We start from the raw sequence: 22,936 nt of genomic DNA, 5'->3' as shown, positions 1-22,936 counted from the left end.
GGACTGAGATGTCAGACACTTTATTTTGGGGATATTAACACCTGATCTTGCAGCAGCTATTTCTGATTGTTTTCACAGCTCTGATGAAGTTCTGTGCACTGAATTTCTTCTCAATCACACCTTGATTTTCAAAAGAGAACTATAATCATGTCCCAGTGACCTATTTCTATATATGCAAAACAAGTTTTCTGCAGCATCAGTGAACTCTAGATACCTGACAGCGTAGTAAAATCTTTACTGGCTTTCATTAAGAAGGCACTGCAATACTCACATGCAGCACCTAATGCAAATAAATGTGCCAACATCTCAATCATATTGATAGATGTCTACCGTAGCATCCATACTCCTGATGTTAAACAATCACACCTTACCCTTTCCACCTTTTGTCACTGACCTACATGTGTTTGCCAGTATTGTTAATCGCCTGCTAGACTGCAGTTTCTCTGAGAACCAGGCTGTCGCTGATCTGGGGTAATGGTTGGATTTGATGAATTTAAAGGTCTTTTCCAACCTGGTTGATTCTGTGATTCTATGATCTGCCTGCTGGGGACCTGCTGCAGGTGACACAACTCCCTATAGCCTGCAAGGTGTTTGTTGCTCAGTGTTGCTGTTCACAGCAGCTCCTGGCAACTGGAAAGCCTCTGGAGGCTGCAGACAGCTGTTATAGTCCAAGGCACACTAGAGACTGCTCCAAGTTGTACTTTCAGAGTGTACGAAGGCTAGGCTTGGTGCTGAATTTAAAATCTCCCTGGCTGTCTTTGTACTGTGTGTAGGTCTGGATCCACAGATCAGATCTAAGATTGTTCTCAAGGGAGTATTGGTAATTTTTCATTTAATCAGAGCAGTTACACAGGGTTTGTCAAGGAGTGCTAGAGATAGCATTGTGCTGCTTGTGTGTGGTGAAGAGCTCAGTGGCTCTAAGTGATTTTTGTTACTACATCAAAACAATTCAAAACAAGATAAATCATCAACTGAGATTTCATTAAGGAAAGATCCAAGCACATACTTTCATGAATAGAACTTCGAGGATTTGTCCTGCTCCCTATCCAGTAAAAATCTGTTTTCTCTACTAGCTTTTAGGAAGTGCTTGTTTCTTTCCTGACCTACCTTTATGTAACTCCATGGGCTTACTCAATCTTGAAGTAGATCAAGCCAGGAAAGGATCAGATCTGTCAATGGAATAACTGCTGGAAAACTGAAAGTGTCATGGCTAAAATAATTAATGACTAATTAGATTTCTGAGAACATAAACCAAATTCAGTACTAAACCATACAGGCAGAGTTCAAAATTGGCATTGATATAGGTAAGAGAGTATTTTTAGAAACAACTAAGTAATGCACAACACAGATTCAATGTGAAAATGCCTTGTGGGCTACACCAGCCTTTCTAAACTAGAAATGACACTTTTGGCATAGTTAATAGTGATTTTCAGTGTGGCACTTTTGATGTTTTACAGTAAAAGCAGTAGTGCAATAAAGGATGCATTATGCTCAGGAGGAAGCAAATGCAGTAATTTGGTTTCAGCATGCTTTCCACAGTAGTACCAAAGTTTATGGATTTTCTATTCATAGGTAAGGATCAATTTAATATAAAGTGAGCACTATGTGTCAAGTGTTTGATCCATTTTCTCAGCTTGATCCACCTTGAGCTCTTTGTCCTCCTCAAAAACACAAATTGAAGGACATGGAACTGTTAGAACAAGTCCAGAGGAGGGCCACGAGGATGATCAGGGGACTGGAGCACCTCCCATATAAAGACAGGCTGAGAAAGTTGGGGCTGTTCAGCCTGGAGAAGAGAAGACTGCGTGGAGACCTCATAGCAGCCTTCCAGTATCTGAAGGGGGCCTATAGGGATGCTGGGGAGGGACTATTCATTAGGGACTGTAGGGACAAGACAAGGGGTAACGAGTTAAAACTTAAACAGGGGAAGTTTAGATTGGATATAAGGAAGAAATTCTTTCCTGTTAGTGTGGTGAGGCACTGGAATGGGTTGCCCAAGGAAGCTTTGAATGCTCCATCCCTGGCAGTGTTCAAGGCCAGGTTGAACAGAGCCTTGGGTGCCATGGGTTAGTGTGAGGTGACCCTGCCTATGACAGGGGGTTGGAACTAGATGATCTTAAGGTCCTTTCCAACCCTGACTATTCTATGAATCTGCGATTTATGAACTGCTGCCTCCCTGATGCACACGCACTTGCAAGTTTGAGCTCCTCAGGCATTGCTTTTTATTGATGCCTCTTCTACTTTTGGAATAGGACATCTATCTGTTTAAAACCCCCCTTGAAATTATAACCCTAAATCCCTAACAGACGAAATGTTCTCTGAGCCTCAGGACCAACCAATAACGCATACCATCTTCTTTATGTAACTTCACTGACTTACTCAATATTCCAGTTGATACAAGGCAGGAAAGGATCTTCCAACCATTACCAATGTACCTCCAGTTTCTCATGCAATGCCATGGCTCAGTGATGGAAATTTCTGGTGACAAGCTCATTCTGTTAATGTTTAATACCCATCCCTTTGTTGTCCAGTTGTTTTTGAAGTTTACAAGTGCTTGTCACAAACATCAATATTTTTCTGCTTCTGCTTTTGTTACAGAAACAGATATGAAGAAGCAGAATGGAGCTCAAGAGGGGAAAGACCTTCATAAAATCCAGTGTGCAACATGAGAAAGGGCCACCAGTGCTCTCAGTTCCTATAAGCAAAGACAATACAGGGAAAGACAAAACAGCAGCTCTGGAGGGAAACCAAAGCGTAGCTGAAGTCCAGCTGGCATGTGTGGCCACACACAAGAACTACAGATTCTCTACCAGAGCAACAAGGAATGGAGCTGGTGACCACAGCCTGGAAAAATCATCTGGGTCCTCCTACAAACTTGTAAGGAAGAGTAAAACCCATGACTGTGTTGCTGAGGCAGACAAAACAGAGCACTGCAGCTCCAGCAGTAGGGCCTGTGAGGAAGGGTTTTCTGGAAAGGGTAAGGGCCGGCTTGTGAACAGCATCAGCTTTTCAGGTATGTCCAGCTCTTCCAGCAGTAAGAAAGAGTGTGTGGTCAGCCCCAACCAGTCTGCATGCAGCAGCCAGATGATTGATTACAGGAACTTTGTGCCACAGATGCCTTTTGTACCAGCTGTCGCAAAAACCATTCCAAGAAAGAGGATTTCCCTCAAGAGATCTAAGAAAGGGCTCAGAGATATATTCCATATAAGAAAAAACAAACCAGACAGCCTCACGTTCCTGATGGAGAAGGACAAGAATCTGTCTTCTCCAGCCTGCAAGAGTGAGTTGTCCGGGAGCCTTGCGAATTACCTTTTCAAATCTGGTGAAAACTTTGCAGCTGACTACTTGTCCCAAGACTGTTCAGACAGTGAACTGCAGTCTGACTCTTCCTATGACTGCTGCAACACCCTGTGTGAAGACGTTGCCTCTCTGAAGAGCTTCGACTCCCTCACCGGCTGTGGGGAAATCTTTGCTGATGAGAGCTCTGCTCACCTGGAGCTGGAGAACAGCAAGGAAGTTCTGCTGCGGCGAAGCAAGCACAAAGACAGCCCTGTCATGGGCTCTTTCCAAGGGGGGGTGGAGCAGCTGGCCTCTCCTGGCCAGAGTGAGACTGCTGAATTTGCAAAATTCTGGGATAACATCAACAAATCAGTGAGGCTGCATCAGAGTGCTCTGTTTGATAAGAAGGCACGGAAGGTACCTGGTCCTGACGTGGAAACACCTAAAAGCCAGGCTGCTGTGTCTGTGATAGTCCCCCAGGTGTTGCCTGATGAAGACGGTGACAATTCCAAAGAGAGCTCCGCAGAAACAGGGACGCCAAAAAGTGACAATCAGGAATCCATATCCACAAGTGATGAGGGCTACTATGATTCATTCTCTCCTGGACAAGATGACGAAATGAAGGAAGCTCAGACCCCTGGGGTCCCAAGTAGATTTCCAAGAGACAGCTACAGTGGAGATGCCCTTTATGAGCTCTTCTATGACCCAAATGAAGTAAAAATAAACTCTGTCTTAGACGATGACCTGTGTGCATCTGAAAGTTTTTCAGAACAAGCCATTGAAATCCCTTTGTCCATTTACAGCTTTCATGTTGGAGCTGAGGAGAACATGGCTTCCCAACCGGCTCTAGACATTATCAGCCAGGGTTTTTTCCACAGCACATGGAAAGGCAAAGAGTGTTTGCTAAAGCTCTGCGATACTGAGCTTTCCCTGACCATGGGCATAATAAACTGGCTGCGTAAACATGCAGGACTCATTTCCTCCCCTGACTCTCCTCAGAGTGCTCAGTCACAGCCAGACAAGTCTAATGGTTCATCAATCCCAACCAGCCCCAGTCCAGAGCAGAAAGTGAGCACAGCTCAGCAGGAGCAACCAAGCAAACAAGAATTGAATGCATTTAACCTATGTGTGTCCTTGGATGAAAGCAAGCATGCAACCCAAGCTTCCTCAGAAAACATTGCTGAAAGAGACCACAGCCTAGACTCTTGCCTGAACACATCTAATCTGGATTTCCAAGGCAGGGAAGGGAATAGCCACAAGGATCCACCTACAGCTCCTGGGAAGGCGGAAATTACCAGAGCACCAAACTACACACCACGCTCACTGGATAACACAGACAATCTGCTGACATCTTCAACTGAGATTGAGAAGATGACAATCACAGATGCATGTGAGACATCCAGAGACAAAACCCCACTGCCAGAAAAGCTGAGCAGAGAGAGTGGCTCTCAGAGCTCTGAAAACCCTCTGTTAGATGACAATAACGAAGTAGAATCATGTTACTCCTACAAGACTGCTGCGACCTCACTCCTGGACACCCTTGAGAGGGAGGACAGAAATAAACCAACTTATCACTCTGTTTCCTGTGACAAACCACTGCAGCCTCTGACTCCCAGACACTTTCAGAATTACATTAGCCCCACACCAACAGAGAGCAGCCCTAACATAGTGCAGCTCTTAGAGCGCTGTGTAACTCAAGTGGCATCATTTAAAATCAGCTATGAAAACAAGCACCTGGAAGACAAATGCATTGGGAATGAAATGAACAATATCATTTGTAAGATATCTCAGTACAAAAACAAGTTACTGCTGCAAAATGAATGCAACTGCATTGCCCAAAATCCAGAATACTCAACTATTCCTGGCACAAACCAATATGAGACAAGTTCCCAATCTGGCAGTCTGTATCATGTGAAGCAAAACGGGGAGCAAAGTTACTCTGAACATCAGAAAAGTAGAGCAAAAATCCTAGACGAGGTCACTAGAAGCAAAATGAACTTTGAATATGCCCAGGTAAATAATCAAGCACTCTGCTGTTTAAAAGACATTACATTTGACCTCAGTCCAAGTGACTGTGCCCCTGCTACAACTCTTAGTAGACCAACATTTTTACCTCTCTTTAACTCTGTCTGCTCAGACATACCTGCTACTTTCTCACAAGCTTCATGCAGCTCCACCATCCCTCATGCTGACCTGGTGCAGTCCAAGGAGCCCAAGCACTGCAGCCCAGGGCTGTGGAGTTATGCAGAGACTCCCTGCAGGGGCATGGCTCAGTTGAGTGCTCTGTCCCCTCACCTAGAGGCATCAACCCCGGACACAGCAGTGACAGGGAGGAACCACCAGTAACACATCTGCATTGAGAAGGTGAGTGCTTAGGGGAAGTCTGAAATTAAAGGTGAAACAACAGCTGGAGGCTGATACCTACTCAGGGTTTTTCAGTTTCTTAGTTTCATTGTTTTGAACCTTCACTCCACCATGGTAGTTAAGAGTAACTGGAATTTAAATTGCACAAACCAGCAGCCTTGTATAGCAGGTATCACACTGAATGAGTCTTACAAGTCCCATACAAAGGTTGAAGCCCCATCTTCCACTGAGGTGCAGCAGTTTTGTACCAGCTGAAGCAGGCAAAAGTTTTCCTTTCTCACTCCAGTTTGGAACAACATTGGTGGATATGGGCTGCCAGCCACAGACTGCTGCCAGCTCTTAGCTCAGATTTCTCTCTACGAGGTCATGAAACCGTAGAATCACAGGATGGTTTGGGTTGGAAAGGACCTTAAGATCATCCAGTTCCAACCACCTGCAAGGGCAGGGACACCTTACACTAGACCATGTCACCCAAGGCTCTCTGTCCAATCTGTCCTTTACATTCCCAGGGATGGAGCATTTCCCATTTCTTTGAGCAACTTGTTCCAGTGCCTCACCACCCTCACAGTAAAGAACTTCTTCCTTGTATCTTCTCTATATCTTATATATAGAAGATATATAGATATACTTTTTATATCTGTAACTTATTCAGATTATATCTAATGGGAACTTCCCCTCTTGAAGTTTAAAACCATTACCCCAGTCCCTGATGAAGAGACCATCTCTAGCATCCTTGTAGGCCCCCTTCAGATACTGGAAGGCTGCTATGAGGTCTCCACGCAGCCTTCTCTTCTCCAGGCTGAACAGCCCCAACTTTCTCAGCTTGAATTTGGGAGAAGCTCCAGCCCCCTGAGCATCCTAATAATTATTTCTGAAATTAGAAATTCAGTACAGGCAAGGAAAGGTTTGTGTTCACAGCCAGTGTGTGTAAGAAACCAGTGCCAGGCACACCTTTTTAGGGTTAGAAGAGCAGATCAATGTATGCATTGCACTGATACTCGTAATTTGTTGGGAATATTAACCTACAGGGTACTGCTAACAATATCCCTGCCTTTGCAGGGTAGGAACACAAAGGGATTCTAATTCTGAGGAGTTGCTTGCTGGTAGAAACGGAGAAGGGAGTCATAGCTGTGTGGCTGTCAGAAGTGGTAGCATACTGTATCTTGATACTGTAAGACATATAGCAAATAGACATTCCTGGACCTTAGGCATTTTCCAGTGCAGAGTATGATATGGCAGCTGCTGTATGCCACCGTGTGTCAGCACTGATATTACCTGCAATGTCAGTATTATAGTTGATACTATATTATAGTATAATAGCAGTTCACACGCTGTCACCTGAGTCCCGGAGAGAAAATTCAAGTTTTTCCAAATGGGATCTGCTGATATTCAATAGAGGTTTCTCTATTTTATAATGCAGATAGAACATGCATACTCATAAAGTGACTTGGAGGAATGGTCTCCTTTCAAGGAATCAGTTCCCTACAGGCTTGCTGCTTTTTACAATTTCCTAGAAAATGATTAAAATGCATTTAAACTGGTTAAAGGAAATGGCTGTAGTGACAGATATAAACACTGCCATGTGACTGAGTTTCCCTACCCAGTTTCTTCTTGCCTGCCCACAGTGACAGATGGCCTACAGGTTTGCCGGAAATCTACATCTTTTGGAAGGTGACTCAGGATCTTTTCCCTGATCATGGGGGTGGTACTGTAAGAGAGTCAATAGATAAACATGGTGTTACCTCCGAATCCATGGAGACAGACAGCACTGAGAAACACTCCTACGCTGGACATGACTGTGCAAACCCAAGAGCTTACACATGAAGAATGCTCCCAGATTCACTATGAAGAAACTCAGGAGCTGTGAGAGAAATGGCAGATCCAGAGGTGGCTTCTGCTTTGTCCCTCAGAGCAAATGCTGCATAAGTAGCTTCAATGCAGCCCTGCTCCTCCCATGGACTCCCAGGCCTGACCTGGAGGGGCTGGGAAGAAGGTCAACTTTCTTGCCATTCATCACAAGGCAGAGGAAAAGTTGATAGCAAAACCCATTAAAATCTCCAGGTTTTGTCACCCCATCCTTGCATGTCCCAGTAACCACAGTAACAAATGAGCTGATCCTCTCTGCTCCAACCAGTGTACAGGGCTCCCCTGAGCTATGTCTGATCTCCAGGGCTTCTCTACCCTCCTGAATACAGACACACAACTGTGATGAAGCATGAGACAAGAAATGCCAGTCCCAGCTCCTTTTCCATTTCTCCCTTCCCTGGCATGTTAGAGAGAAATTTTTAAAGGCCTCATATCTGAGCTTACCAGGAATTTGAACCCTGATGGTAAACGAACCCCACTGGCAAATAACATCCTTACATGAGGATACAGAAGAGTATGTAGAACATGGAAATTACCTGTAGGAAGTGCAATGGAAGGCATCATTTTCATGCTATGGTATTAAAAGGCTGGGACTTAGGAAGCAAATGCAGTCCATCTCCCGAATATGGGGAGGACTCCTAGAGTTATATATTTGTGGACCAGCAGAAACCAAGCTGCAGAAAACTGTTTTCAACTGGATATTTTCTAGTAGGAAACATCATTCTCAACAAGGGAAATTGTCCGAGAGCAGTGCATTGGGATGTCTTTTTGACTGCTAAAGTCTCTGGAACTGACCAAACAGACACACAACACTGCACATCATAGGAACTGCACAGAGGAAGAACAAAGCACTCTTGTGTAAACAACAGCATTTCAGACCACTGAGCCATTTCTAACACTTAAAGCAGTTTGAAGTGCATCTTCCATTAACTGGTAGATGTGGCAGAGCAATATAAACCACGTGTGCCCCCAACAATATGGCTCACTTCATTCAAATGCAGAACAGCCACATGATGTACCAGTTGAAGCTTCTTGATGTGTTTCAGTGATAGCACTAAAAAGAATGAATTGCAATAAGCTTGCCCTCAGGTCAGAAAAAAAAACAGATAACTGTCAGTCAAAGAGGGATTGCCATAATGGCTAGGGCAGCTATAGATAAAAGAAGACGGTATGGGATATGTGATTGCTGTTATTAAGGAACTGACATTCAGAAGCAAAAGCATGGCAGACAGGTTGGAACTAGATAATCTTAAGGTCCTTCAACCCTAACTATTCCATGACTCTCTGAAAATACAGCCTAGATGCTGCAAAGTGACAGAGGAGTGTGTATCTGATCCTCACCAAATGAAGGGCTACTTGCAGCCTAGGCAATTTCTGCAATGCTTTTTATTTCCTCCTGGTTCAGCTTCACTCCTTTTGTCTTAAATAAGGTTGGATTTCTCCCAGAGAGATATTTTCCCATCTTCCCCAGGAAGCAGGCTGAAATATCTGGATTTGCTAAAAAGGAAAAGCAGAATGGAACCTCATCTGCTTATGGGCAATTGTCTGATAAACTATGGCATTATTTCTCAAAAAGGACAGAGAGATTCCTTAATAGGTAAAAAAATAAAGGCAGAATCCCTCTGCACACAGCAGGGAAAGAGTACAGTAATACATTCAAAGCCTGGGGTAAGAAATCCATCCATTTCCATGCTCCTTCCACAGCATAGCAAAGAGGTCATCTCTAAGTCTCACATGATGAAATGTAAACCCAATGAATTGCAGAGACAGCCAGCACATTTTCTACACTGGAAATGCCTCTGGCTCTGAAACATACACCTTTATAATGTGAGTTGCCTAGATCCATCCTGCACTGAACCAGCTATTGAAATCTCATCTGACAGCCCACCAGCCACACACATGCACATACACGTGTCTCCTGCTCGCACAAATGCATCACAGTACAAATGTCCTGTTTGTCACATATGGTGCAAGAGGGACAAAGAACAGAGAGACAGGCCACTGCCTCTGCTAATATATTTGAGAGCTAGCCACCATGTGCCCAGATATGTGGGGTAAATGCTAGATTAAACTATTTTCTCCTTCATTAAACACTGTTGCTTCTGGACTTGGCTCTGTTTCACAATACTGTCTTCATGTGACTTTGTCATCAATGCTTACTCCCCCAAATCAGAATGCTGTCAGGAGTAAGAAATGTTCTTGCCAGCTTATTTGCTACAGAAGGGTTTTTCAACACAGCTATCAGCACAGATGATCTCTTAAATGGCAGATGCACTATAATGTTGTTAAATGTGTTTCATTTTAAAACTGGAAAGATTGATTTGCTGCTTTACCATTGATTGCAGTAAGATGGTTTCTATGGAAACAGTCTTATCGGGACTCTAGTTTTCCCCTGTTGACAACAGTACAGAAAGCTAAATTCTCATCTTCATTGCACCAGCATAAATGTGAAGCCAGAGGAACAATTCCCAGATTTAACCCTGAAAGTAGAAGCTGGCTCCCAGTCTCCTTAGGCTTGAGTCTGAGATTTTCAGGGGGATAAGCAATGGCAGGAAAAAAGAAAAGGGGAAACAGTTTCTGTGGACAGCAGCATGGGCGAAGGGAGAGGACACAGGAAACAAACACAGGGTCTTCATATGAGAAATGGGAAGAAGTCAAGGCAGAATGGAAACAAATGAACTGCTTATTCAGAGGCTTTGTGTCTTGTCTGAGAACTGCAAAATCACAAGTCAGATTTTGGCTATAGCAACTTTTTAATTAGCTGCATGATACTGGGTCAGATATCAGCCCACTTGTTTAAAGGAAAGGATGGATCAGTTGTTACCATTCTGGAGAAAACCTGCTTCACTTCTGTTTTACTGTGATGGGCAGGAAGGCATACAGATGGGAAGAAGGGGAAAGTGACAGACTAGTATCCAGTTACAGAACAGGCTTCTTTGCTTAGACAGTCTTGTCCAGTCTGGAGGACAGTCATAGAGAAACTGAATGCAAAGTAGAACCTCAGCTCAAGACCCATAGAACAACAGAATGGTTTGGGTTGGAAGGGTCCCTAAAGCTCATCCAGTTCCAACCCCTGCCACAGGCAGGGACACCTTCCACTAGAGCAGGTTGCTCCAAGCACCATCCAATCTGGCTTTGAACACTGGCAGGGATGGAGCATTCACAACTTCTCTGGGCACCCTGTGCTAGCGCCTCGGCACCCTCACAGGGAAGAATTTCTTCCTAATGTCTAATCTCAGTCTCCCCTCTGTCAAGTTAAAGCCATTCCCCCTTGTCCTGTCCCTACAGGCCCTTGTCCAAAGCTCTTCTCCAGGTTTCTTGTAGCCCCTTTAGGTGCCGGAGCTGCTTCAGGAGCCTTTTCTTCTCCAGGCTAAAGCAGCCCAGCTCTCTCAGCCTGGCTCTAGAGCAGAGCTGCTCCAGCCCTTGCAGCATCGCTGTGGCCTCCTCCGGACTTGCTCCAACAGCTCCACGTCCCTCTTATGTTGTTGCCCCCAGATCTGGATCAGGACTGCAGGGGCTCTCCCCAGAGAGCAGCAGATGGGGCAGAATCCCTTCCCTTGACTTGCTGGTTGCACTCTGGGGATGCAGCCGAGGACATGGGTGGTTTCTGGACTCAACCGCACACTGAAGTTGGGTCATGGGGAGCTTCTCATCAACCAACAGCCCCAAGTCCTTCTCCTCAGGGCTGCTCTCAGTCCATTTTCTGTCCAGTCTTTGTGCTTGGGTTTGCCTCCACTCAGGTGCAGGACCTTGCACTTGGCCTTGTTGAACCTCATGAGGTTCATAGGATTAATTACTCAGGATTAAGGATTTTTGTCTCCTCTTCACTATTTTATGTTTTTTCAAATTATGAGCAGGAAGGGGGGATGGGGAGTGGGGGTGGAAATCAAGCCAAGGTGTCTTCTGGGCTGTGCTATGCAACCAGGGAGATGCCTGCAGAGAAATCAATGGCCAAACAAATTCTATCTGACTTTGGTAAGGGTGAGGAGGGAGCCTTATTTACAGCAGGAGACACTTGGAAAAAACACTGCATCAGAAATTTTCACACTTCCAGCTTTTCCAGAAGACTGTGCCCTCTGTTTTCAGCTGTACTTTCAGGAAATATGTGATTGGGTGTTAGCCTTAATTAACCCTGGTGCAGCTGCAGTTCTGAAATAAGGGAAGGTGCTATTTTACACAAACATCAAATGGGGCTTGTCAGTGGCAGGAAAAACACTGAGGAAAAGGAGCAGCTCTTCCGTCTGTGTAATTTAAATAGAGGATGCTGCAATTTGTGGCTCTTGGATAAATACCAGCAAAATCTCCCTTCCTTTTCCCACCCTTTCTTCCCTCAAGCATAAAGGAAAGTTGGGTTTTGCTCTGAAATAATATTTAAGTAGACTGTTGCCATAGCAACCAACTCCCTGAAACCTGTTCATAATGCAGATGGTGGCCTAACTCCCTACAAAATACACCTTCCAAAAACCTCATGTTCACAGATTGCTGGGAAACAACTGAATGTTTTTACAGTGAGTTTACCTGATCAGGGCAAGGTTGGTTATGTCAGTTTCCAAGAGGGATTATGTATTAGGAAGCAGTTTGCTACTGAGATAGCAAAAAGATGCCAGGAAACAGCAGGGTTGCAATTTAAGGCTTTTTAAGGCTATATTTCTTAAAGCTTCAATCAATAACAAGATAGCACTTGAATAATCTCAGGTCTCAAAAGTACTTTTCAGTGATCATCAGTAAGATTTCAGAACACCTATTTATAGAATGACAGATTGGTTTGGGTTGGAAGGGACCTTAAAATCACCCAGTTCCAACCCCCCTGCCATGGGCAGGAATGCCTCACACTAGACCAGGTTGCTCAACCTGGCCTTGAACACTGTCAAGGATGGAGCATTTCCTACTTCTTTGGGCAATCTGTGCCAGTGCCTCACCACCCTCACAGTAAAGAACTTCTTCCTTATATCTAATTTGAACTTCCCCTGTGTAAGTTTAATCCCATTACCCCTTGTCTTATTGCTACAGTCCCTGAGGAAGAATCCTTCTCCAGCATCCTTGTAGTCCCCTTCAGATACTGGAAGGCTCCAATGCAGCTCAAAAGCTGTTCACTTAAAAATCATGCAATAAAGCTAATAAATAATTTTTCTGTTAGAGAAAGACATGTTAGTTTTCCCTTCTGTGCTTATTAAAGATGACAGCTACACTGTACAATTGAGTGCAGTCCTTGAAACACAAATTAAGAATGGATGAAGACCATTTAAAAATGGCATTTATTGCTGATTGAGGGCTGTATGATGCTAATGATAGAAATATGAAGGCTTTATGTTATGAGATTTTATAGTGATAAATATACGCACAGAAACATTATAGGAACAATTCTATCTATTGCTCCCTTGACCTCTGTAACTTCCACATTTCTTATCAAAGATAGTCTACCCATCAGTGTATATAGAAATTGTAATGCCCTTGACCCATGGTGGTTTGATCAAGTAGTCAAAAGTCACTCTCCAGATTTCTTGTAGGCCCCTTTTAGGAATTGGAAGACTGTTATAAGGTCTCCCCCCTGAGCTTTTACTCTTTATTGTGTCGATTGTTTTACTGATCATGTTCTAACATTTTACAGACCACTAGTAACTTCAGAACCCCAAACTGCAAACTGGTGCTCCACAGTGTACTTCCAAGGCCTCCAAAAATTCTGGATTTCATGATCAGAAAAGGAAGCTTCTGCTTTTCTAGTAACCTTACAGTAAGAGCTTCTTCTTTCTAGCTTGCTTCTACCCCTTACCAGTCACTGCTGTCTACTGTAACACCATTCCCATTCTTTTGCTCCTCTCCATGCCTTAACTATGTTTTAGGGAAGCAGTATTTTTGCAAAGCCAAATCATATAGTTCATTTTCAGCCTAAGAGCCAGCAAACACCAGTAGGAATTTTGAGTGATTTAAACTGATAGGATATTGCTCTTAATACCTGTGGGATTTCCTCAGAAAGTCAATTTCACTAATCCCCATAATGCATTTGCTCATGTGAACCATGCTGCACCAAGGTGCATTGTATCTCCAAAGACCAGCAGGGGAGGATTCTTCCCTGACCTGAAATGTGACAGCATAAATATAGATATACTATGTACTCTACCTATGCCAGAAGATATGCTGTCTTCCTTAATTTGCCAAAGGAAAAAAATGAAGTCTATAACTGTTATTGGATACTAAATACTATTGGCCTAATTATGAGTAGCAGAGTGACCTTTGCTGTGTTTTGACTTCTCTACAGACAGATGAATGATCTACAGATAGATGAATGAACTTCCAAGTTTCCCACACTGTCAGACAGGGCTGGCAAGAACAAACCAACAAACCAACAACGCCCCCTCCCCAAACACCCAACCAGTTTATCCATTTCTTTATCAAGAAGTGGAAAATGAGGCAATTCAAATGAATGGACATAAATGATCTGACTAGATACAGACTGTAATTATGATTTTGCATCTAGCAAACAAAAATCTTTATGCTGAAAGTTAACAACAAGTATTTACCCTACTTATATACTTGAAGGTTTAGAGATAAATTCTTGCAATGTACAACAAGTCTCCTTTAGGAGTGCAGGTTGACGCTACAAACTTTATTACTGCCATACAGAAAAGGCCTGGGGCGTGGACAGGAGACAACCATAACAGAACAGCTGGGTTATTCTTCATCTGTACCAAGAACCGAACAAGCCAGTGTTGAGCAAGCAAAAATGGAGGAACACAATCCCCAGCAAGCCAGAACCACTTGGCTAGGGCAAGAATGTTGTATACCAGATGGCCCTTTTGGCAATTCAGTAAGCCACTGATGTGATTCCAGTGTGGAGGTGATGGCCAGACAGCCTGCACCAAGCTACAGTTGCTGTAGCTGAGCTGACACTGAGGAAGGAAGTTAAAGGAATGCTGCAACTTGTATAACCTTAAAAGGGCCATGAACATTTTTATGAAGTACTGCTATCTGGGAAACCTACAAATGAAACATTAGCAACAACCTAAGCAGCACAATTTAGCTCTCCTATAGGCACTTTTCTTATATTTGTCAAGATCACATACTTCTTTCCTGCATAAGACTGAAATACACAAGCAGTGTGCAAGACAGTTGGTCCTCCCCAGTCAACACAATATTTGTTTCTGTGTTCCTATGAGACAGAGGTTTTCTCAAGTGCTGGCATCTCTCCATTATTTTGGCATTTCAGTGCACTAGGAAGACCTGGGTAGTGGAAAACCATAGATAATACAGGCTCTTGGGAAGGCACTGTAGTAGGATCAAACATTTTTTGCATCAAAGAGTTTCCATCTGGCCTGGCCTGCTTTAGCAGCTAAGAAACCCAGACAAATCTACATTCTATGTGAGCACAACATCACACACAGCACATTTCCACTCATTCCCACTGCAAGGCACCTGTGTGCACAATAAGTTTAATCCACATTCTGAGTAACAGCCGGCAGATCCTGGATCATTAACTGAAACTGCAAGTCCCCTGGCCTCAAGAGGCACCAGGGGAAGGTTAGATGGAGATGAAGAACAATTTCTTCCCCAAAGGGTGCCCAGGCACTTGAAGAGGCTGCCCAGGGCATGCTGCAGTCACCGTCCCTGGAAGTGTTAACACACCGTGTAGACGAGGCCCTTAGTGCCATGGGTTAATGGTAGCCTTGGCAGTACTGGGGTAAGGATTGGACTGGATGACCTTAAAGGTCCTTTCCAACCTGATTGATTCTATGATTCTATGATTTGCTGAAAAGTGCTGTTCCCTACAGTGCACAGGCCCTGACCTTCCTTGCATATCCCCTTTTCACTACCTGCTTCAGTGCCCAGCCATCTCATAGGTTCTTCTCGCTAGCATGTCTGGGATAGTGTGGTCACAGACCTTGTCCCAAGAATCACAAGGCTCAAATCAGCCAAATTATTTAGATTGGAGGCCAGTTCTATTAATAAATGCACTGTTAGACACTGATTTCTGATGGGATGGTACATGTGTTAAAAGAATGAATGCTCCATGTAGCTTCCAATTAGCTGGGAAATGTTTTCTGGTTCTTTGCCTAGGAGTTAGACAACAGTAGCATTGTTAGCCATGAACTGCCACCTCCTAATGCTGAATTACAAGAATCAGTGGTTTAGTAAATTATCACTGACCTTCTTGTATTATTTAATTACTCAATAAGCTTTTGAAAAATCCTGTCAAAAGGTATTTAAAGTTTATAGAAATTGGGACAATGTGTATTTAGAATAGATGAGTTTATTTGCGACTCTATGGCACCAAACTATTGTCCAGTAAAAGAAAAGACAGGATTCCTAAATATGGTTTGGACTGGCTTCCCCATTGGTCTGTAACAAATCAGTTCACTAAAACCAGTCTTTTTAAAAGAAAGAATTGCCTTTTGGCAACTGTAGACCTTGAGCACTCTCCATTAGGATGTGGTGCCAAATTTTCTTACATCATCTAAACCTCTTCACAGTTCTGTGCTACTGCCCTGCATCTTCTGCCTCTTTCACCTTTCTTAGTACCAATTTCATTCTGCAGGAGAGGAAGAGATGCAGGCCTGAAGATAACATTGCTAGAAGCAGCATTAACTCCATGTGCTGCCCCAGTAATGAGACTGCAGAGAGAACACTTCCTTATTCACTTCCCTCTGTCTTTTCTGGACACTAAACTGCAAGACTCCCAGGAAAGTCTTCCAGTAAGAGACTTGCAGACCCTCTGCTGCTGCTGGTGCATCTGCACTCCTCTTAACTATACATGTCTTTGCCTCAAAGCAGAGATAGCCCTTCACCCTTAGCCTGACCTGCAGGCATTGAGCTTTTATTTAATCAGCTCTGCAAATCTATAGCCAGTGTTCTGTTATCTAATGAGAACATCATATGGCAATCATCCAGAGAACAGAAATCAATAAAATACCCCTAACAGCAACTTATCACTCATTGTGTCACACAGCAATCTACTTAGTGTTAGAATTAAAGGCATAAAAATTTAAAGTGAGCACAATACAGTGGTGAGTAATGGCCCAATACAAACCTTTTCATAGTTGAGTGAAATCCTACCATAAACAGAGCTTTCTTCAGCACCCAGGAAGAAAATTTTTTTGTCAATTAATGGCCTAACTGTTATCAACTGAAGATTTAAAACCTTGCTATTGAAGAACTATGCTTTCAGACAGATGTTTGACTTTTTACATACATATAAGTCTACAGTATCATAAATATCCAGAGTAGCAGAATCTATTGCAAAGATTTCTACTAAGTTATTAAGTGACACACATTTACTTCTTTATGTTTTAGGGGCATACCTGAAAAATCCATCTCAGTGAGAATAAAAATATATGCATTCATCCAGAAAAATTAGAGCTGTTCATTGATATAACTTTAGGCTTTGTCTTCACTTTTCCACTTGCGCAATTCCCATATTACAGTATTGGGAAGATAATAGATAAAATCTTGTCTTAGAACAACTTGCCATTTTTTCAGATATGCTTTCAAATTTCCTTTTCTTTGATTGACAGAACTAGTAATTTACCCAACTTAAACCGAAAATGAGAGATTTCAGAAGTGGCTTATTTAATGGGCAGTGGTGTTACATCTGCTTCTTCCTCAGTTCCACTTTAGTGTGACCACTGTTTGATCTCTCTTCATGCAGGTTTCCACATTAAAGTTTTTACTGGTAATAGGCTAAACTCCCACCTATTGAGCAATGCAAAAGATAAATCCAATATTAGGGAAAAATATAAACCAACCAGTGCTCTCTCAAAAGATTGCCTGTATGGAAAAGGAACACCTGGATGGCCAAGAAAAAGTATTCCACAGTATTATCAGACATTGGCAACATTTCTGGGTCTCACATTCATAATGGCCATTTTCCAATTGGCAGAACAACTCTATAGGATCTGAAACAAGACAGCAGCAGAGCGGCCTACATCAGTGACTGAAAAAGGAATGGAAAGATGACATGGAAGTACTGTCTTTTCCATTCAGTGCAGTGCTGGGCACAGCCTGAGTGGAACTGCAGATAACTCAGCTGCACTTGTGGTTCCATCCTTTAATTCACCTCTGGCTTGAGCTTGCTTTTCAAGCAGGTCTAGTAACACTAGTAGCACCTTGCATGTTTTCTATCACTACCCAATCAGATCTGCCTGGATTCAACACCTGTGGCTCACTCTACCAGGCTCCTTGTAATAACTGTTAGCAAAAGGACTTGCCAGTCTTCACACAGAGATGGCATGTTTAACATTTTGTGTTAGGAAAAAAGCAAAGTGTCTGAGAAGTAGTATGTTAAACCAGAGAAGGGTTTGCAGAATGTCTAACTTAACACAAGGTATTCAAATAGTAAAAAAGCCAAGGACGGCTTAACTTCTCTGGCACTCTACAGGAATCTGTAGGAGATTCTCATTTCCCTTTAAGAGGAAGGGAAATGAGCTCATCTCTCAACAATAAAATCTGCTTCACAATTTGTAGTCCTTGTGATCTGTTGTACCCCATCACTGTCAATGCAAGCTCTTCAATCTGGCAGGAACCTAGAGTTACAAAGCCCAAAGGAAATAATTTGGGCATCTGCCTTTTGCCTACCCTGAGGTGTTTACCAAGACATGTCCTGGACTGACTCATTGTTCTTCCTTCCTGTTTTTCTAAGAGGCAGCTGTTAAGTCAAACTCCCCATAAAGTCAGTCCTAAATAACAGGGTTGTAAAACTTCAAGAACTTACTACAGTCCAGACCAATTGATGGTTTCATGTCAGGAACGCTCCTAAACTTAGTACAGGAAGACTTCCTTCTCCCCTCTCCCCCACACCACCCAAGGCTGACAGCTTACATTTATCAGATTCCCTGCCCTGACAGTTAAAAAAGAAGTTAGCTTCCAAAATTAAAATCTCCTCCTTCAGCAATATAAAGGCAGTCACTTACGCTAGTTAAGATGTAACTCTATATTCATCACTCTAGTTATCTGCATGACATACACTGAACCTAAAAGCAAGTTTTGAAAATAGATTTTCAAAATGCATACCAAAAAACCCAAAATTCTTAGAATAAAATCTTAGTTTTATTGGGATCACCATGTGCCTTTTTAGCTTCTCAGAAGCTAATTCAGGTTCTGTAACAAACAAAAGCATGATCTATTGCTGGAGTTCATCTAACAATATAAAAGCCAAAAATACAGTGCCAGTACTTTAGAAACTGTCGTTTAGAACCACCCTACCAAACTGGATCAGTGACAAACTGCAAGCTCAAAGCATAAGACCTCTTCTTTTTATGGGATCATGCAGACTAAAATTTACAGTCTTGTGTGCCTAAATATAGATTTGAAAAGAGGATCCAAAATTCTGATGCAGCCTATAGATTTTAGCTGTAAATATTCCATTGGGTCCCACTATCAGGCTATAAACCAGGGAAATTCTAATTGTATTAGTCCAGAAATGAAGGAACAGTTGAAATCATCTGCCGTTGAACTAACTGTGGGCAACAAGGAGGCATTATGTAGATCAGCTCATCAATAATGGAATAGAGAGACTTTCAGCACTAAGTAGGTCAGTGGTACATACTTCTGTTGTACCCTCAGATAGTCACTCAGCAACCTACTCACAATCAACTCAGACAGGCTCATTTCTCTTCTTAACCAGACAGTCTTAAGCATCACATAATTTACCAAATCCTCCCATCCTTGTTGAGAACTCATGATCTGAAAATGATGGGGATGGGATTGAAGCTGGATAGTTGAAGACCATCATTGGGAAGCCTGTGTTGAGAAGTGCAATGATACTATTTGTTCTTTATCAGCTAGGGTTGTACAAGGAGACAAGTCAAAGCGGATGCTAAAAGGTACAATTCTGCATAAATCTACTCCCAATTTACTGTATTAAATAGAATGCCTCTCATCAACAGACTTTGCAGAGGCTGTTGGAAATCCATAAAGATTTTTCCAGAGATTTGAGTAGGTTCTAAATCAAAGCCTAACATGACCAAAACATGTCACTTTGAGATACTTACATGAGGCAATACTGATAGCTGTGTTACTTTTGGCTCACAAATTACCAACAGAAGAATTGAAATGCACTATTTTGGAAGTCCCACTTTTACACAGAGGCTCTAATAAATGAACTTGAATAACTTAAGTTAAAGGAAAGTTGTTCTTTCTTCCTAAATTGTTGTCAAAGGGATATAAGTACAAAGCTGAATAGTCAGCCTACCAGATACTTGCTGAGCCTGTGCATTTTCAAAGCTGATAGAAAAGGAGATGTCCAGTTCAAAGTCAGCATCATTCAGCTGCACAGGAGAGGAACAAAAGTGAAAATGCAGAAGTAACTGTGTATTCAAAATTCAGGGAAACCTACACGTGTAGTAGCTTCCTTAAGAAGCTCTTTGTCGATGAACAGAAATCTGCGACAAGATTCTTGCTGGGGACATTAATAACCAGCCAAAGATCCAATAGCCTAAGGCAGTGTATAAAGCCAAACTGATTATTAAGTCCCTGAAAAGATTAAATAGGCATTATTTTTACTGCAACCAAACTAAATGGGAAAAGCAAAATCAAACTCATTATTTCTCTAGGGCTACACAGATGGTGACATCTCAGTGTTGATTACCACACATAGGAAGACTAAGGGATGAAATAACAGTGATTGTAAAGACCCAGTATTAGTCAGTCTGGCAATTTCAACTGTCAAATACCACTTTTTATTTGGGGTAGCATGATACAGCTAATACGGAACATAGCAGTTGTTCTCTACTGGTAAATTTCACTGATAGTTACATTCAGTGAACACAAAGTATATTCCAATCTCCTAAATTATACAAAACATCCCTTATTCTGTTAATTAAAAACATTTGTTGGAAGATATGTCCGAAATGAATAAATACTCTAGAATATAAAAATTTTAAGTCTAATGTGTTTTCCACTGCAGGGCACTTTTCATTTGTTCTCCTCACTCTTCTTAACTGAACAAGCAGTTTATGGGAGTAATAAAAATATTCTTATTGTGCAGCTTTTAATCCATTATTCAATAGCTAAAAAGAAAGTAAAAGTCACCCTTTCTATCAATAATTCAGCTTCAGTGCTAATGCAGCCATTCAGCTGCCCCCTCAACAGGGTCTCATACATTTTTAATGTTTAGGCTCTTTGTTAGGGGGTCGAATGTGTGAACTGCGGTTGGAAACACAGTTACCAGGTGTGGGAAAGTCAACTATGAAAATATTCATATGGCCAACAAAACAAATTAGGCTGGCAGGACTGTAAAGGAAAACTGCATGGTTGGGTCCTAAATGCCTGACTTCGCTGAAGAGCAAAAAGATAAAGGCTGACCTATTTGCCAGCTCTGCCCTCACAGCCCTGACTGGAAAAGAACCTAGTGAAATGCTGACCAGACTTCAGCCAGCTTTGTCTGCTGATGCAATACAGTATGTGTCCTGATTCAGCCTCTCCTGCAGTTACTGTTAGTAAATCCAGACTCTTTGAGAGATGCTCTCTCCAGAGCACCATATACAGAGGTCAGGATCTGATGACAGCAGTGTTTCCCTCATAGCCAAACTTTTAGTGGTTTCAGTGGTACTGTAATTTGGATACCTGCCATTAAACTTCAAACCTGGACTGCCTGGACCAAATTCTGGCATGTAGGAGTCTGTCTGATCACTTCAGCTTTACTTCCAGAGAGGCATTTCCAGAGAATTGCTCTTTAAACACCACAGGAGTTTTTAAAGCTCCAGAGGTGTAGCTGGCTTCCAGAGTCCAGCCTTCCTGCAATGTGTGAATCAGCAGGATCCACTTGTTAGCAATGCTTTTTGTCTGCTAATAACCCCCTCTGAAAATGTAATTTTCTCTAATAGTACAGTTGTGTTCTTCAGAAAAGATTAGCATGTCAGAAAGTCTCTTTAGGAAGGCTCTATAACCTCTGAGCTCACACAGGCAGCAACTCCTCTCAAGGGGGGCACAGAAAACTCCTCTGAGTTGATGCTAGAGAAACCTATGAACTTTGAGACCTTGCCCATGAAGCCGTGCATGGCATCAAGGAGCTCCTATTATCTTTGCACATCTTCCCATTCTGTTAGATGGAGGGGTTCTGGGACAGAGATGGGTCTCTTCCCATGTGTTCCTGGAATAAAACAATCCTCCCCCAGTCAGTCTTCATCACCTGCTGAAGCGTCAACAAGTTTGCTGAGTTCTGAACTGGAAATGATTCCATTTTATTTGTACCTCTTTGAAAACACAGAATAACCCAACACATTTTTATGACAGAAAAAGTGAAGGATTTGCCTTATTTCATCATGGCTCAAAATGAAGCCAATAAAATTGTATATAGTGCTTGGCAATTTCTCACTAGCTCTATTTCTTGCTGTCTGTCCTTCTTCAATAAAAGAGAGTGAAATTCATTTGTTCCTGAGAGTGTAGGCATTCATTTTAAATTTGGAATTGTTCCAGATGGAAAATTATGCTTGTTCCATCATCATCCACACCGATGTGACACATCCACAATGATATGTCGCATCACTGCTTCATGTAAATTTCCATTCCAGTGGAGCTTAGCAAAAAATATAGATTCATGTAATGGTTGCTTACTACCAAAGCAGTATCACAACAATTGGCCTTATAAATATAATAAACAGGTAAAAATGAGCAGGACTCTGTAAGCTATAGCATCAAGGTTACTTGACCATAGACAATATTCATGCAAATCAAAAAATAAACATAATGGAATCATTTCTGTGGCTGTCATGCCCACATACTCCAAAACCAGTTGTCTGACTTCCTTCCCCTTTACCCTCCTTCTCCCATGTATTAAACAAAGATCAGGTTTTGGGTCTGTGCTCCAAAATGCTGGAAATCACATCTAGAAATGACAATGCAAAGCAAAGACCCACAGATGGATACAGACAGTTGGAAGAGTACAAGAAAGATGAGAGAGTACCAATCCGGCCATCAGAAATGGAAGTGTCATCTGGTGTTAATCATACTTTTAGAGATGAACTTCAAACACAAGAAACCTCACAGGACAAAGTATTAAATTTCTTCTTTGGAAATGTAACAAGGAGACAATGCAGACTACTACTGTTGACTAATCATAAATAAGAATCAATATTTAGGTAGACCAGGCTACAACTGACAGGATAGAGATTGGCATTTAGAAGCCTTGGAAGGGAGATCAATCACCAAATGATGGATGTTACAGAGTAAGAGAGATGAGGGGAAATATGCAAAGTGACAGGTATTTGGGTTAACATAACCAGACAGAAAAATACCATGGTATTCTAAGTGAACGTGAACAGGCAAGACTCTGTTTATCAAGGCCAGGAGCAAGGGAAAAATTGGTATCTAGGAAGTAATATGAATAGAACATGAATTGCAGCCTTATTCATATGGATTAAAGGATTTTATACACAGAACAGACCACATGCAGACAGTCTGGATGTGAGAACAGAGGGAGGATTTTGAGTCAAAGAGC

At 42.3% G+C, this 22,936-nt stretch overlaps 1 protein-coding gene across 1 annotated transcript; it reads left to right on the top strand.

Annotated features, from left to right (window-relative positions):
* Nucleotides 1-2,619: 2,619 nt before the first annotated feature.
* AMER3 (APC membrane recruitment protein 3) lies at nucleotides 2,620-5,625 on the top strand. The gene has a single exon (XM_005153955.2). The coding sequence runs from the start codon at nucleotides 2,620-2,622 to the stop codon at nucleotides 5,623-5,625; it is 3,006 nt and encodes a 1,001-aa protein (XP_005154012.2).
* Nucleotides 5,626-22,936: the final 17,311 nt, after the last annotated feature.

This window comes from Melopsittacus undulatus, chromosome 6 (genome assembly GCF_012275295.1).
Source record: "Melopsittacus undulatus isolate bMelUnd1 chromosome 6, bMelUnd1.mat.Z, whole genome shotgun sequence".
Taxonomy (NCBI): Eukaryota; Metazoa; Chordata; class Aves; order Psittaciformes; family Psittaculidae; genus Melopsittacus; species Melopsittacus undulatus.
Note: the sequence above shows the minus strand (reverse complement) of the source record. Positions and strands in the feature narration are given on the sequence as shown.